The 14,680-nt window shown below is 40.5% G+C and overlaps 3 protein-coding genes across 4 annotated transcripts in view; 1 reads left to right on the top strand and 2 right to left on the bottom strand.

Annotated features, from left to right (window-relative positions):
* The window catches only part of tyw1 (tRNA-yW synthesizing protein 1 homolog), a 78,118-nt gene extending 73,010 nt beyond the window's left edge, over nucleotides 1–5,108 (bottom strand). For both annotated transcript variants that reach the window (XR_014593209.1, XM_083913884.1), the window contains exons 1-6: nucleotides 4,973–5,108; nucleotides 4,586–4,713; nucleotides 4,244–4,375; nucleotides 2,932–3,033; nucleotides 666–860; nucleotides 179–463 (exon numbers count right to left, since the gene is read on the bottom strand). Coding sequence is in view for 1 of the 2 variants with exons in the window: in XM_083913884.1 (XP_083770010.1) it covers nucleotides 179–463; nucleotides 666–860; nucleotides 2,932–3,033; nucleotides 4,244–4,375; nucleotides 4,586–4,713; nucleotides 4,973–5,036 (906 nt within the window). In the remaining variant the exon portion in view is untranslated. The remainder of the gene's footprint in view (nucleotides 1–178; nucleotides 464–665; nucleotides 861–2,931; nucleotides 3,034–4,243; nucleotides 4,376–4,585; nucleotides 4,714–4,972) is intronic.
* Nucleotides 5,109–5,948: 840 nt separating this feature from the next.
* On the top strand, nucleotides 5,949–10,938 carry sbds (SBDS ribosome maturation factor). The gene is made up of 5 exons (XM_083913623.1): nucleotides 5,949–6,143; nucleotides 6,918–7,047; nucleotides 7,173–7,373; nucleotides 10,078–10,242; nucleotides 10,371–10,938. Exons 1-5 carry the CDS (start codon nucleotides 6,016–6,018, stop codon nucleotides 10,494–10,496), a joined length of 750 nt encoding a protein of 249 aa, XP_083769749.1. The 5' UTR covers nucleotides 5,949–6,015; the 3' UTR covers nucleotides 10,497–10,938.
* Nucleotides 10,939–11,601: 663 nt separating this feature from the next.
* LOC310946814 (claudin-4-like) lies at nucleotides 11,602–12,768 on the bottom strand. Its single transcript, XM_083913371.1, has one exon. The coding sequence runs from the start codon at nucleotides 12,725–12,727 to the stop codon at nucleotides 12,053–12,055; it is 675 nt and encodes a 224-aa protein (XP_083769497.1). The 5' UTR covers nucleotides 12,728–12,768; the 3' UTR covers nucleotides 11,602–12,052.
* Between the last annotated feature and the right edge of the window lie 1,912 nt (nucleotides 12,769–14,680).

Genomic DNA, 14,680 nt, shown 5'->3' with positions numbered 1-14,680 from the left:
AGGGCTTACGATGTTAGATCAATAGTTCCCCATTACAAAGAAATAATAATCATCATCATCATAGTCCAGAAACCTGCTCCAGGAGGTGCTTAAGGACACTTAAGCCGGACAAATGCTTGCCAACACACAGGGCTGAATCATTTCTAACCACTTGTCAAATACAATTTTCTGCCATTACCTCAGAGCTGTTAATCTGCGGAGCTGCCTCCTCCCCCTCTTCCTCCTGCTGTCCGTCTTTCCTCTTGTTCTTACAGGAGCCTCCAGTCTTACAGTTCCCACTGCAGCTCTTCTTCTCACCCTTGGCCAGAGCCTGGAGGCGGATCAGGAATTTCACCTTCCAGGCCAGGAAGTCTGCTTGAATGCTGCCATTACTGCTCTTCACCACATTGCAGTCACCCTCTCCCCTGGTCATGATTCGCATGCCACTCAGCATCCAAAGCCATTTGTCAATGTTTTTACCCACCTGGTGAGACACAAAGAATAGTGGGTAAAATAAACAAATTAAGTCTGGTTGGTGCTTATTATAGTTACTGAATACTGACCAAGTTAATTTTGATTTAGTTTGGACCCACATTATGCTGACAGTTGTCAAACCATGTAGATTTTCATATTCTTTGAAATACACAATCATTCTAATAGAAGGTAATACGGAAAGCATTTCTTACCGTATTATAATGGCCAGCATAGACAGAGTTGCCGAGACCAAACACTGCATATCTGAGGCCTTTGAGGTAGGTCTTCCCATATCTGAAGTCAGTGGACGCCTCCTCTAACCACTTGCAGAACCACTTGGCGCTCTCTGTAGGCTGCCCGTCAGTGTAGGTGGCCACAAGAAACACGCACACTGACTTGTTGGTGCACTGAATGGAGAGGTAAACACAGCAGTAGACACAAGGAAGACTATGAAACAATGACGTAAGGTCATTTCACTAAACATTTGTAAATGTAGGTTTCCTGATCCAATATATTTTTTGGGATACTATGAACAACAATATCAAACACTGTTGGTAATTTGGACAAGAGGAGAAAAAAAATTAGTTACTCATTTCTGACCACTACAGAGCAAAATTGAGACACCAAAAAAATGTATTCAAAAATGCTTTAAGTCAAACTAAACAAAAACAAATCTTGCAAAGCATTGAGAACCTTGCAGGACTGCTCCAGGAAAGACGACTTGCCAATATGAAGATTTTTCAGGAATTATTACTTATGTGATAAAAGAGATTTGTCTCAAAACTAAATCTTAATGTAAAGTATAGCAGACGACCTGCTAACCTTCTGTTCCTGAGTTATGGAGTCTAATAATGGACAGAAACATGATGATGTCACAGTAAAGTTTGACCTTTGATATAAAATGTCATCACTTCATTTGATCCTGATTTCTGAGAACTGTTGCTATAATTATCATATAAATTCTTGAGTTACAGCCGAAAACATATTTGTGAGGTGACAATAGTCCAGTCATTTTAAGCCCAAATAGGGGTCAACGTTGAACAAATTGCAACAGAGGCAAACACAACTGATTTTGTATCCTCAATATGTCCCGAGTAACTATTCATTATAAAAATAATGAATAGTTGAATGCATAAGGTATATTGAGACACACACACACACACACACACACACACACACACACACACACACACACACACACACACACACACACACACACACACACACACACACACACACACACACACACACACACACACACACACACACACACACACACACACACACACACACACACACACACACACACACACACACACACACACACACACACACACACACACACACACACACACACACACACGGGTTACGGTTATATGTCAAGAAGATTCAACCAGACATTTTCAGCTGGCTATGCTGGCCCATGTTTACAAACAATTTAAAAAAAAAACTTGCATAGGGTATATTTGGGTCTCTTTAAAAAACCTTCCCCTATTGGGATTTTTCAGGGATTGTTTTCCGTACTCAGGACATATTGAGGATAAAAAAGCAGTTTGCTTCTGTTGCAATTTGTTCAACATTTTTTCATAAAATGACTGGGTTACAAGGGGTTTCTGAGATGTTGCGTTCACAAGAATAATAAGAAAACATAATGCCTCTAGCCGCAGTTATCACTGGCACTGAAAATATAAATCAAGTACACTCCATGTCCCTGTGTAAATAATCAGAAACGTTCAGAAGTGGGTCTCTTGTCTCATGTCTAACAGGGTCTCAGCTGCCAAACAAATAGTGCCTAATTGTCTGATGGTCAAGGATCAACTGCATCTAGGGAGCGACTGCCTACAGTAATTTCCCCGTAGAGATTTCCCATCACTGAAAACGGGATCACTCTCCTATTTTTTCTCTCCTGCTGTGCTCCAGCCCAACAATCCCCTTTTCAGCTGTCAATGCACTACACGGTGCCTGCTCCCACAAAATAAAAAGGAAACACTGATGAAAATATCCATCTTTCTTCATCTGAGCAAGATTTGTGCAACACATTTGTCCAAAAAAAAAGTACAAAAAAAAATGAACAAAGGCTGAGCAGGAAAATTACAGAACTTGAGGCTTACTGTACTTTTTGCTGTCAAGCAAACATAAAAAACGCATAGTTGTGATTTGTTTTACTTTTCTGGTCTAATTAAGCCTCGTCTGTAAGTACATGTTGCCAGTTGGTTGGTCTTACATTTTAAAGATTTAATTAACACCCCAGAGCAAATTCGTGGTACACACAGCATGGTGCAACAATTAATGGATGCATTAATTAGCCAGTTATATTCCACAATGTCCATATGAGCGGTTACATATGGAGGAGCAGCTCTGAAGTTAGAAGCTGTTTAGTATCTTGTTCAAGGACACAATCTATTAGACTGATATCCTCCTGCTTTTCTTCCTTTACTTGACCCAATAAAACCCATCTTCTCCATGGACCTAGATTACCTCATAAGCAAGTTGATCGTCTGGATCGTAGTCTTTGATGTCAATCACCTCTGCTGGAATACCCAAAGTCTTCACCTCCTCTGACAGCTCTGTTGCAAAACCCTGAACAAATGAAGAGTCTCAGTTGATGCTTATCGCACATCTCAGAACGGTACATATACTGTGTGTGAGCGGCCAGTCTGTCTAGCATCTAACTTAGCAATCATGACTGGAAGTTGGTTCACTAGGTCCACCTGTATACCGGAGTTAAATCCTTTAAATCCTAGTTTTGTGAAACGTGTTCAGATTTTGTCGGAACTTTACCAGAGATGTATTAATCTGTGGTAGGGATGCACCAGATAGTACCAATAAAGTATTGGCTGATCATGGAAAAGTTAGATTATGTATTATAATGAAATTATAGCCAATACGTTTTCGACCGATATTACAAACCCAAATTGCTTTTATTGACTTAAAAAGCACAGCATCTACACACTCCAATGCAGTAGGTAGCAGTATGCACCTTTAAAGTTGGGTTGCGATCCAACAATAAACACAGAGTATTAAATGCATTTAGACGGATTATGTCAGAGCATTTAATTTTAATTATTCGGCAATGGCTCTTAAAAAGCCAAAGTAGGTTTGTGAAGTTTTTTTTATGTTATTTACAAGAAAATACGAGTGAATATTTGAGTCTGGACTGTTGTGTTGTTTGTTTTTGTTGTTTTAACAATAGTGATGTCAGTTCGGTCTATACTTCTACATATTTCTATTACCATGACTTGGCCGAATATTATTTCTGACATGCATGCAGTAACAGTTTAAAACAGTAATTGACTACACCTTCATAATAGGTTTGTTTGCAGAAAGTCTAACACTGCCTTTTTTAACCTCAGGTGATATCTTATCGCTATCGGCTACAAGAAGCAGGAAATTATGGCTAATCAGTATTGACTGGATGAATTGACCCACAGCCTTCCCAGGAACGCTCAAGCAAAGCCTGCGAGTCAGCAAGCGCTGTGAAGTCCGGACATTTGGATTCAGCCACTGCCTTATTTACTCTCAGGTGTTATCTTATCGGCCACAAGAAGCAGGTAATTATCGCTTATCAGTATTGACTTGGGGGGGAAATCCACATTGTGCATGCTTACCCTGTAGTCATTTTGGAGGCTACATTTGGTGGTACTGTTGCACTTGATTGTTGTTGTTTTTTTTTACTGCTATTTACAAAAAGTAGTGAGGTAGAACATCATGTCATCATCTGTGTCATCACATTATTTGGACTATACGTTGACATCATGAGCCAGTGAGGATCAGTAAACTGTGTCTGTACCTTTGCTGTTCCAGTTTGTGAGCCGTAGAAGATTTTAACTCCTGACACATGAAGCACAGTGTCTCTGTCAGAGCACTCATTGCTCTTCACAGCTTTGTAGACCAACGGGCGGACGTCTTTGGAGAAAATTTTCTAAAAGCATACAGATGGATGACAAATAATGCAAAGAGGCATAAATGAAGGGGGGTCTTTGCATATGGAGATTCGTTTTCACGCAAGGAGCACGACCTTAAATGTTTGGAAACATGAGCACTACCTAAACACTTCGACTGAGAACCAGCAGCCACTTTCAGAAATACAAATAGGACAATATGTTTAAGATATAAGGAAGCGACAGCTCACCTTCTTCAAAGCCACCTTCAGTGAGAACCAGATGCCAAAGACGAGTGCAGCAGCCGAATACAGGTAGAGCCTGTTGTGCCATATCGACATGAGATAGCTGTCACTGGGACTGAGGGCATTCTGCGAGACTGGAGGGGCAAAATACATCAGGTTGAGTGATGTTTATAATTAAGGGTAGCTTCCTCCACTAACGTTAAGGTGCGCAAATACACCGCAGAAACGGTTGATAAATCCCAAAGCGGCACCGAACAATACAACGGGTTAACCCCAACCAGAGTTCACCTGCGGGGCGCTAACAATACATGCTAGCTATCAATGTTACTAACATTAGCTAAAACATAACGCCAAATTAGTTTCCTGTCCCGTTAAAATGTTAAGTTAACTCACCTTTAGTATCCAAAGTAGACACACGACTTATACAAAGTACAATAATAAGGAAGAACCCCAGCATAGCTGCAAATAATATGTTAAAATACACAGTCCTCTACAGCTGATATTGTGTGCAACCATTTGTTTGGGCGCATGCTGGGAAATGTAGTTCTTTGTTTTGTTGCTGCGACGCCCGACGCAGGAGGGGCGGTTGTGTTTAAGACACCCATGGTCGTGGTACGTTGAAGACAGGTGGAGAGACTTGTAAGTGTTTACTGTCCTCAAGTGGTCACAGAGAGAAATTGCACCATTCAGCACCTCCAACAACACATCCGGCAAATACTTTCAAAATACGATGTTGGTCATCGTATTTTGAAAGTATTTGCGTATACATATACCGTATACGCTATATATATACGGTATATATATATATATACCGTATACGCTATATATATACGGTATATATATATATATATATATATATATATACCGTATATATATACGGTATGTATGTACCATATATACCGTATATATATATGTGATTTGGTCACCGTATTTTAAAAGTAGTCACCGGAAGTGTTGTTTGAGGTGATGTATATATATTTACAGTACATATCTGTGGAACTAAGACACAATGGTGTTAATTGTTCTCTTGTAGTGGCAGGTAGATTTTGCAACTCTACATTCAACAGTGGAATTTTTTTTATTGAACAATTTAAATGTACAAAATTACAAGGTATACAATAAACAGCACATTGGTGAAATAATTAATAAATAAATCAAAGAGAGTACAGAAAAACAAACAAAAAACAGACAAATAAATATAATAATGCTAACTATTTAGTAGTATAAATTATTTCGACCTAGGCTTCCCTTTGTCATAAGTCACAAAATTACTGAAATCGACTGAAGAAACGAAACGGGAGCGGAACGGTTGTTTGACGTCGATGTTTCACGGCGGACAGTCCCTGGAAACGCACTCCCGAATCGCATTGACTAATCTGACAGCGTACATTTCTTGTCAACAGCAGACAGAGCCCTCTGTCGCATTTACCACAAATATGTCTATATTTACGCCAACAAATCAAATACGGCTCACAAATGTGGCGGTGGTGCGGATGAAGAAGGGAGGGAAGCGGTTCGAAATCGCCTGCTACAAGAATAAAGTGATGAACTGGAGAGCAGGAGCGTGAGTAATGGCAGCAGTCTATGGACAGCACCCACTAGCCCTAAAGGGTCATACATTACATACATTTTATCTCCTCCCTTTTCTCGCGATAACGACAATTCATTTGATAAAAAAAAAATAATCAAACGTGTTTGGCCTGAGATTTCCACTACAACTGACATGTCATGCCTCGTAAAGACTTCTCATATCTTTAAGAACTCTATAGACCTTTTCAACGGAATGCCATTGCTAGGCAACAGCCGAAGTCCTTGGTAACTTCCTTTCAGCCGATGTCATTCACATTCACTGCAACAGGCAATAAACTAGGACTGTTTTGGAATGTTTATGTTCACGTATTTGAAAAGGTCCATAGGCCACACTGACGGATGATTTCAGTTGGTTATTTACTGTTGTGAAATTAAACTGTAATCTGTATATTTATGTGCACATTGTAAAACTCCTCCCTGTACTGGTATTTGTGTTGTTGTAATATTATATTGTTGACAATGAAGTTTGTTAAAAAAAAGTGTAATTAATGAGGACATCAGTATTGACTTTGAGGAGATAAGCGATGATCGATATTTTCCTGCTCCTCTGACCTTGCTACACTGATTCTCCAGATCTCAAATAAATTATCTCGTTATCATGGAAAAACAGAGGGAATGTAATGTATGACCCTTTAGGGCTTCCGTATTAAAACTCAACGGCCAGTTGCTGTTTTGCTTTCGAAATGTCAGTTTAAGGCCTATCGATGCTCGTCTCCATCTCATGTGTAAACACTGTGTTTTCTTCCAGAGAGAAAGACCTGGATGAGGTTTTGCAGACGCAGTCAGTCTTCGTTAACGTGTCCAAAGGTCAGGTGGCAAAGAAGGATGACTTGACCAAATCTTTTGGGACAGATGATCTAACGGAAATCTGCAAACAAGTAGGAAACATTTTCTTGCTCACCTCTTTTTCACACTGTATCATCATCATCCTCCTCATCAAAGACCTGCAGTGTTCACCTTCACTTCCTGACTGTTCCTCTGCTGCTTCCTTTCTCTGGGACAGATCCTGGCCAAAGGAGAGCTCCAAGTGTCGGACAAGGAAAGGCAGTCTCAGCTGGAGATGATGTTCAGGGACATTGCGACTATTGTTGCAGAGAAGTGTGTCAACCCAGAGACCAAGAGGCCGTATACAGTCAATCTCATTGAGCGTGCAATGAAGGACATCCACTACTCTGTTAAGGCCAACAAAAGCACCAAACAGCAGGTGAGGAGTCACATGTTGTTGTCTGTGTGTTTTCTCATCATTACACAGGTTTTCTACACATCCTGGAAAACCTGGAAATGTAGAGACCCGTTCTCTAGTCATGGAAACACCTGGAAATTGATTACAACTACCAGATATCCTGGAAATAATGTATGTGGGTGTTTACCAGACATAAAGCGGAACAGAAAAATGCTCTCTTCACATTTGGGCTCCAATGTCAGTCAATTAAGCTGGGTTCAGCCATCACCTGTAATGAACCTGAGACCCTGCATCATGAATCCTGCATCATTTTAAAAAAGGTGTGTGGTGGTTAGCACTGTCGCCTCAAAGCAAGAGGGTTCCAGGTTTGAATCTGGGCTCAGGCCCTTCTGTCTGTCTTCTTGTTCTCCCCGGGTACTCCAGCATGGCTTTTAAAGACATGCAGGTGTAAGGTTAACTCCAAATTGCCCATAAGTGTGATAGACTGGCGTCCTGTCCAGGGTGTACCTCACGCCCAATGTCATGACCCCGCCTGGGAGAAGCAATTGAGGTTAAATGTATCAGTACTACCTAACAGTACATTATATGACTGTTTGTGAGCAAGCGAAATCAGTTACAATATGCAGGGCATAAGTTGGGTCTTAACAAGTCTTAAAAAGTCTAAAACAAAATTATCCAAATTTTAGGCCTTAAATTGCCTTAAATTGTGTAAAAAGTCTTACATACAATTTTGGCAGGTCTTAAATAAAAAATGATGAACGTTACTTTTGTAAGAAAGGTAGAAAGTTGAGTCACTCTTTTTTAAACTTCGTTTTTGGGGAAAAGTTAAATTGACGCGAAGACTACAGCATGGAACAAAGCTAGAACCAGTAACTATGAGCGTTCATTTCAACAGGGTCAGAACTTAACGTGCACTCTCAGCTCTAGCTTGTCTCTAGCAAAATGAGGTTGTTGGCGCTCTACGTCCGTCACAATTTGAATATAGAAGCGTACTGTGAATCTTGAGTTCAGTGTAGCATTGCATCCCTATTACAGTCGCATGTGAAGTCGGAGCAAACAGCAGTCTATTTCAGAATTAGGCTTTTTTTCTGGTGTTTTGGAGTAATTCTAGCTGATTTCAGGTAGATTAGCCATTTTAAAGTGCAAAAGGGATTTTTAGTGTGTAAAAGGATTCTCTAATGTACCGTTGCACTTGGTTAGTTCTGCGAAGTCATGTTAATATCGACTTTGCAAGTTATTCTGGGACTCCAATTTTCCTACATATGCTTCATCATTTTCTGTCAGTATGGATGCTGCTGAATAGATGCCGTACTGAATTACTAAATTATTTGAAATGCTATTGGGGATAAGTTATATACATCATATAATATGTTGCTGTAAAAACTCCTGGAAAATGATTTCATAAGCTTCCCTCATGTAGAATTTATTTGAGCTGCCATCCCACATCGATCAAAAAGTATGTGTGGAAATGTAATGTTTACAGATATGGTGCATTTATGTGTAATTGTGTAGAATGGCAAAAGGATTTCTTAACTTTGTAGTTGGCCTGTCACTGCTTTGACTGCCACAGATGCATTTTAAATCTGTTAGAAACACTGCAAAGAATGAGTTCACACTGATGGCTATTTTTTATCTTTCATGGGGTTTGATTTTTCTAACCAGGTAGCGTTGATGATATTGTAGCTCATACCAACTTAAGTGGATCCCCCTGGCATTTGTTTTGTGATGCTCAAACTTTAACAACATATTTACTTAAAGCTTGACATATTCCCCAAATATAACGACCGTTTGAGACAACAGTAAGGCATCCACAAGAACTTCTAAATGTTCCTGATTTCAACATCTGCCACTGACAAGCCGCCACCTACATATTTAGGCGAAAACTGTAAGTTAATTAATAAAGAATCTTCTGGATCCCTGACTCCTGATCATTGGTTTCTTAATATATTATAAACCAAATGATTGTATATAAGTAGGGGTGTAACGACCCATCAGTGTGGATTGACATGTCAATTCAATCAACAACATCGTCGATGCAAAGTCAAAATATCGATACATATTGTCACGTTTAAGATGTGTCTTTACTTTGAAATTCCCGTCATATGTTATCTTTTTATTAAAAAGAACAGTTTGTTTTTCATTTAAATGTCTTGAAGAGCTCATTTATAAAATGATCAAATCTTATTTTAGTTGATATTTGGGAATTAATATAAACGTAACTGATTGTGTTCAATGGGAAGATGGTGTTGTCTCATATCAAATGCAGGCCCATGAAGTGAATGAAATTGAAATCGTACCGTGGCAGACTTTGTGATATCAGAAAATATCATATCATTCTCAGAGGAATGGATATAATATCGCCTTGTGGTATAACATGTAATTATATCACCCTGTTAAGTAGCCAAAGTATCATCCTGCTATGTTTTCTCTTCACTGAGCACCATCCAGGAGTGAACACGCTGTTGCACTTACAGTTGGCAGTGATGCGTGTAACACTCTGGAGATGGCTTTTAATATTGTTGACATGGTCACGCTTTGGCAAAGGTGTGGCAGCCATCTTTATGTTCTGTATGCAGGATCAATCAAGCTGCAACAGTCTGTGTCTCTGTCTTTTGCTTTTTCCTTCCCTTTATTCTGGACTGATGATGATGATGATGATGATGATGATGATGATGATGATGATAACCCTTTTGTAAAACAAACTCATCTGTCCTGTTGTTGCCAGGCTCTGGAAGTGATCCGGCAGCTGAAGGAGTCCATGGAGATCCAGAGAGCCCACATGAGGCTGCGATTGATACTGCCAGCCAAGGAGGCCAAGAAGCTGAAGGAGAAGCTGAAACCGCTCCTGCAGGTGGTGGAGAGTGAAGACTTTGACGAGGAGCTTGAAATGGTGGGAAACAAAAAGATTGTTAATATTATTGGATGTTGTTAGTGGCTGGGGCAGACTGTAACTTACTCTGCTTCTGATTTATGAAATATCTTTACTGATGTCTTTATTTCTCTTCCCATCATGCTCAGGTGTGCCTGGTGGATCCCGGCTGCTTCAGGGAGATCGATGAGCTGATCCGCTGTGAGACTAAAGGTCGGGGTTCTCTGGAGGTTCTCAGTCTGAGGGATGTGGAGGAGGGAGATGAGAAATTCTAGGAACCCACCCAGTCAGGACTCTGCACCTTATCCGCACTAACATGCTTCACCGCGGCACACAAACTGCAAACTCTCTTAATAAAATATATTTTTGATGGGATTCATGCTAATATCAGCCATCTCTCTTTCTGAGTCTCTCTGAGTTAAAAAGATTTGTTTGACTGAAAGAAAGGTTTTGCCAGATTTGAATACTGGGTGTAAGGTTGTTGTGTTTTTTTAATTCTTTTTGAGCATTTATTCCAAAATTTGCAAATATTTCCGACCTGCATTCACTTATTTATTCAGTGATTTATTTTAGTTCCTCTGAACTTTTCTGCCTTCCATCAGACTCTGTGTGCCATGTATTAATGCTCAATAACCCAGTTTTATGGATAACTACTTTAACCGATAACTTATATTTTGTCATAATGAATAAGCTTGCTCTCTAGCAAATAAATATGTAACACAATGTTTTCTCTTTTTGTGTACAGTACACTGAATTTCCTCATACACACAAAAAGCATAACATCCAAACCTGTGCCATTTAAAGCACTTCCACCTGTTGTGCCACAATATAGACTTTTATAGATATTGTGTTTAATATTGTACCATGATTTATATATTCAGTGTTCAGAAAGGGCTATGATACAGTGTTTAAATATGTGTCTCTAAGAGTTTTAGAAATATATGAAATCTAGCTCCTCTAGAAGGAAACAAATTGTGCTGTCAGTGAAATTGGATAGGACAAAGTGAAAGTGCACTCTTTTACCGTGTTCTCGATTCTGAATTGAAACATACTGACATCCTTTGAAATACCTGCTAAACACGAGTGTAGATCTGCAAATAGAAGTCTGAAAAGTCCATCATTCCTGTGAATAGTTTGTAAATGTACTCTTACTTTACTTTAGTCGTAAATCAAATCAGATTGCATTGTCTGCTTCTTTTCCACCATGCGTCCTCTTCTGTTAAAAGAAAATATTGTGCATTTCAAAATGACTGTTAACCTCCTTAAGTGCCCTGTGGCATAATGAGTTCCAACCATCCTAATGCACGACTCAAGTCAAATAACTTTGCAATGTCATTTATTCTACAGGGCCCTTTTGTGCAGAAGAATTCACCTCGGATATAAACATTTTTTCACAAAACAAAACAAATGGCATTACTCTAGTGGAGTGTATCTGTGCAGTACAGTATTTAGTTTTGAGTAAATAGGAACCCTTTTTAAATTTAAGGCATTACAATGAATTAGAAGTACGAGAGGGTTGTAATGTCTTAATCAGTTTCGAATCAATCATGCATCAAGTGACGCGAGCAGACAAGTGTCATTTTCCAGTGATATTTAAAAGGGTAAAAGAAAAGAAAACAATGTTATACATCATACAGTGTGTTAGCTTCAATGGAAATGGAACAAACACAAATGCAAGTTGCCAATTCAAAGTCCTGCCAACATCCTTACCATTAAAACAAATTCATTAGTACTAAAAAAATAAAGTTACTTCAGTGCATTATTACTGCAGACAGATTTCTTCCTCTGCTGTTGAGTCACTCACACAGTTAAGTATTACTTCACAGTCCTCTTAGATAGGCTCTGATCTGCGTTCATACTGGCTGTGTGTGAACGTAGTCCTGTTGATCCGGCTAAGTGGGTGATTAGCCCCCTCCTCTAGATTCTGGTGCCAGCTCTCTTCAGGCAGCTGCACCGGCCTCTCAGCAGTGGGGCATCTGGTGGTGAGAAACACCCCTCCGATCAGCATCAAAACAAAGGAGATCCATCCAAGGTACAGAGCGGGTCCCCAGTCTCTCCTCAGCAGCACAGCACCCTCCAGAGGCTGACTGGTGTGATGGCACGTCCAGGCTGTGGGAACCAGCAGCAGGAGCCCAGACAAAACAAAGAGAGAACCAGAAAACACTTTGATTTGGCCACGCTTAGGGAACCACACGGCCCCTGCTGCTCCAATTACCACAGCAAAAGCCCCGGCTCCGATGGCTGCCATGATGAGGGCTCTCCACGTCCGAAAACTTCCAGAAAGAGACATTAGGGACTGGTAGAAGGAGCAGTGCAGGCTGCCATCGTGGGCCAAGTCCCAGTGATCCCATTCCAGCCACACCCCATCCCAGTAGGCGGGCAGAGTAGCCGTGGTGTTGTCCAGGGTGCCGCTCACCTTCCACAGGGCCAGGCAGCGTGTCAGAATGGCACACAGCCACCCTGTGAGAGCCAGACCAAGGGCAGCGAGCTCCAGCTGCCGCTCCATGACTCCGGCCTGCCTGCTCCTCTTCACTGTAGGCCCGATTGCCTAACCAGAAACAGCTGGGAGCAGGGTGGGGTGTGTTTTTTTTAAGTGTGTATGTGCATGTGTGAGGCAGAGACCTTGTGTGTTGGTGTGTGTGTGTTTTGCATGTCTGTTCAGATAGGAAAAACCAGTTCTTTGGTATTCATGAAAAGAAGGCACGGTGTGACTGCAGCTGGGTGGAGGAGGGAAATCCCTCTGTTTGCTCTGCCATGGTTTCAAAACAATCCCTCTCTCCCAGCTTCTGCGGAGAGGGAAAAACAAAGCATCCACTGTGCTCTAATTATTCCGCCACTGTGTCATGTTTCTGAGACTTGATTTAAAGAGCACGCGCTCGGACAGATATATTGGGATTCTCTGTTGTTCTCCCAGTAGCAGTGGAGTTCCTGTTTGGAGAACAACACTGACACCTCATGAGACCTTATCTGAATGCAATACTTTTCTCACTGCAGAATATTGACTCAGCTGGCACATTTTTATGAGAAATCATTACTATGATTCAGTTTGAGAGATTGCATTTATTTCAAAACATGTCAGATAGTTATAGCTGTCTCAGACATACTGTGAAATATAAAGTATTCCCCCCTTTATAGAGATCTAGTAATTCAACTGCATTATATGACATAGATTGACCAACATCTGTGAATAGCATAGGTACTGACACCACTGTGGACAGAGTTAAAGTAACTGTACTGATAATGGCTGAATCTAGTATCTCACTCTGAAGAAAAATGAACATATTAGAACGTACTGCCCATCATGGTAACACCACATCTACAGTGCATTATGGTGACATCCATAGTGCTCTCACAAACACACACAATGCTTTCTGATGCATCATATCAACAGTCGTAAATAACACATTATGACCATGGACAGGTTATGAGACAATGGGCCCCTGGGCACAGACATGTACAGTAAGAGGCCCCCACTCTGTCTACATAGAGACAACAAATTCTAGAGTCTACCTTTAGTCGTTTCGTAGTCATTTTGTTTCTCTGTGTTCATTTATGTCCAATTTTAGTTTTTTTTTGTTTTGCATCTTTGTGATTGTTTACATTTTCTATTTTTTACGTTTCTATGTCGTCATTTTGTTTCTCTCTGTGATCATTTTACGCTATTTTTAATCACATTGACATCTGACGTCGTTTGCTGTCTCTGTGTTTTTTTTGTGTCTATTTTCAGTCATCTCGTCATTGTCGTTTTGCATCCTCATAGTCATTGTTTGTCTCTTTGTGGTCATTTTTCTTCATTTTGCGTATACTTGTGGTCATTTAGCATCCCTTTGTGGTCATTTTTTCACTAGTTAAGAGCATCCAATATACACTTGAGCTTATGACTATATATATATATATATATATATATTTCACCTCTCATCCAAGAGGCTTCATCAGTTCATGTACGCATCTGACCAGGCTGGGACTGGTCCAACTGTCTGGTGTGGAGATCCAGGTATTTAACCTCTCACAAGGCCGATGATGTCACTGGAACCCTTTGTGCTCCAAGTGCCAACGCCCGTCGTTAGAGTGGCAGTCGTTGGTGGGAAGTTGGTTTCGACTTTGTTAGTGCTCTATTGAGTCTGAACGACAGTCGTTGGGGTCACAGGAGGCCATTTGTGAACAGTTGTTCTTTGAGGTTAAATTGTTGAATCTCCTGGGAAGGGATGAAAGGGCAGCATTGTAATTTGGAGATAAGTGGTGTCTCAGACCTCCTCCTCTGTTTAGCGATGGTTTCTCTACTTTTGCATAGATGGCTTCTTTTACTCCTCTTTCAGCCATTGCTTTAGTGGGTGTGTGGTGTTCTGTCCTTGGGATCCACTAGTCTCTGTCTGAGTGTGTTACTGGGTTTGAAATACACAGGGATGCAGTTTTTGTCGAAGATCCTCCTGAGTTTCTCCCAGCCACATACGGAATGACT

Source organism: Echiichthys vipera (assembly GCF_963691815.1).
Source record: "Echiichthys vipera genome assembly, chromosome: 5".
Taxonomy (NCBI): domain Eukaryota; kingdom Metazoa; phylum Chordata; class Actinopteri; order Perciformes; family Trachinidae; genus Echiichthys; species Echiichthys vipera.
This window is presented reverse-complemented; position numbering and strand designations above follow the sequence as displayed.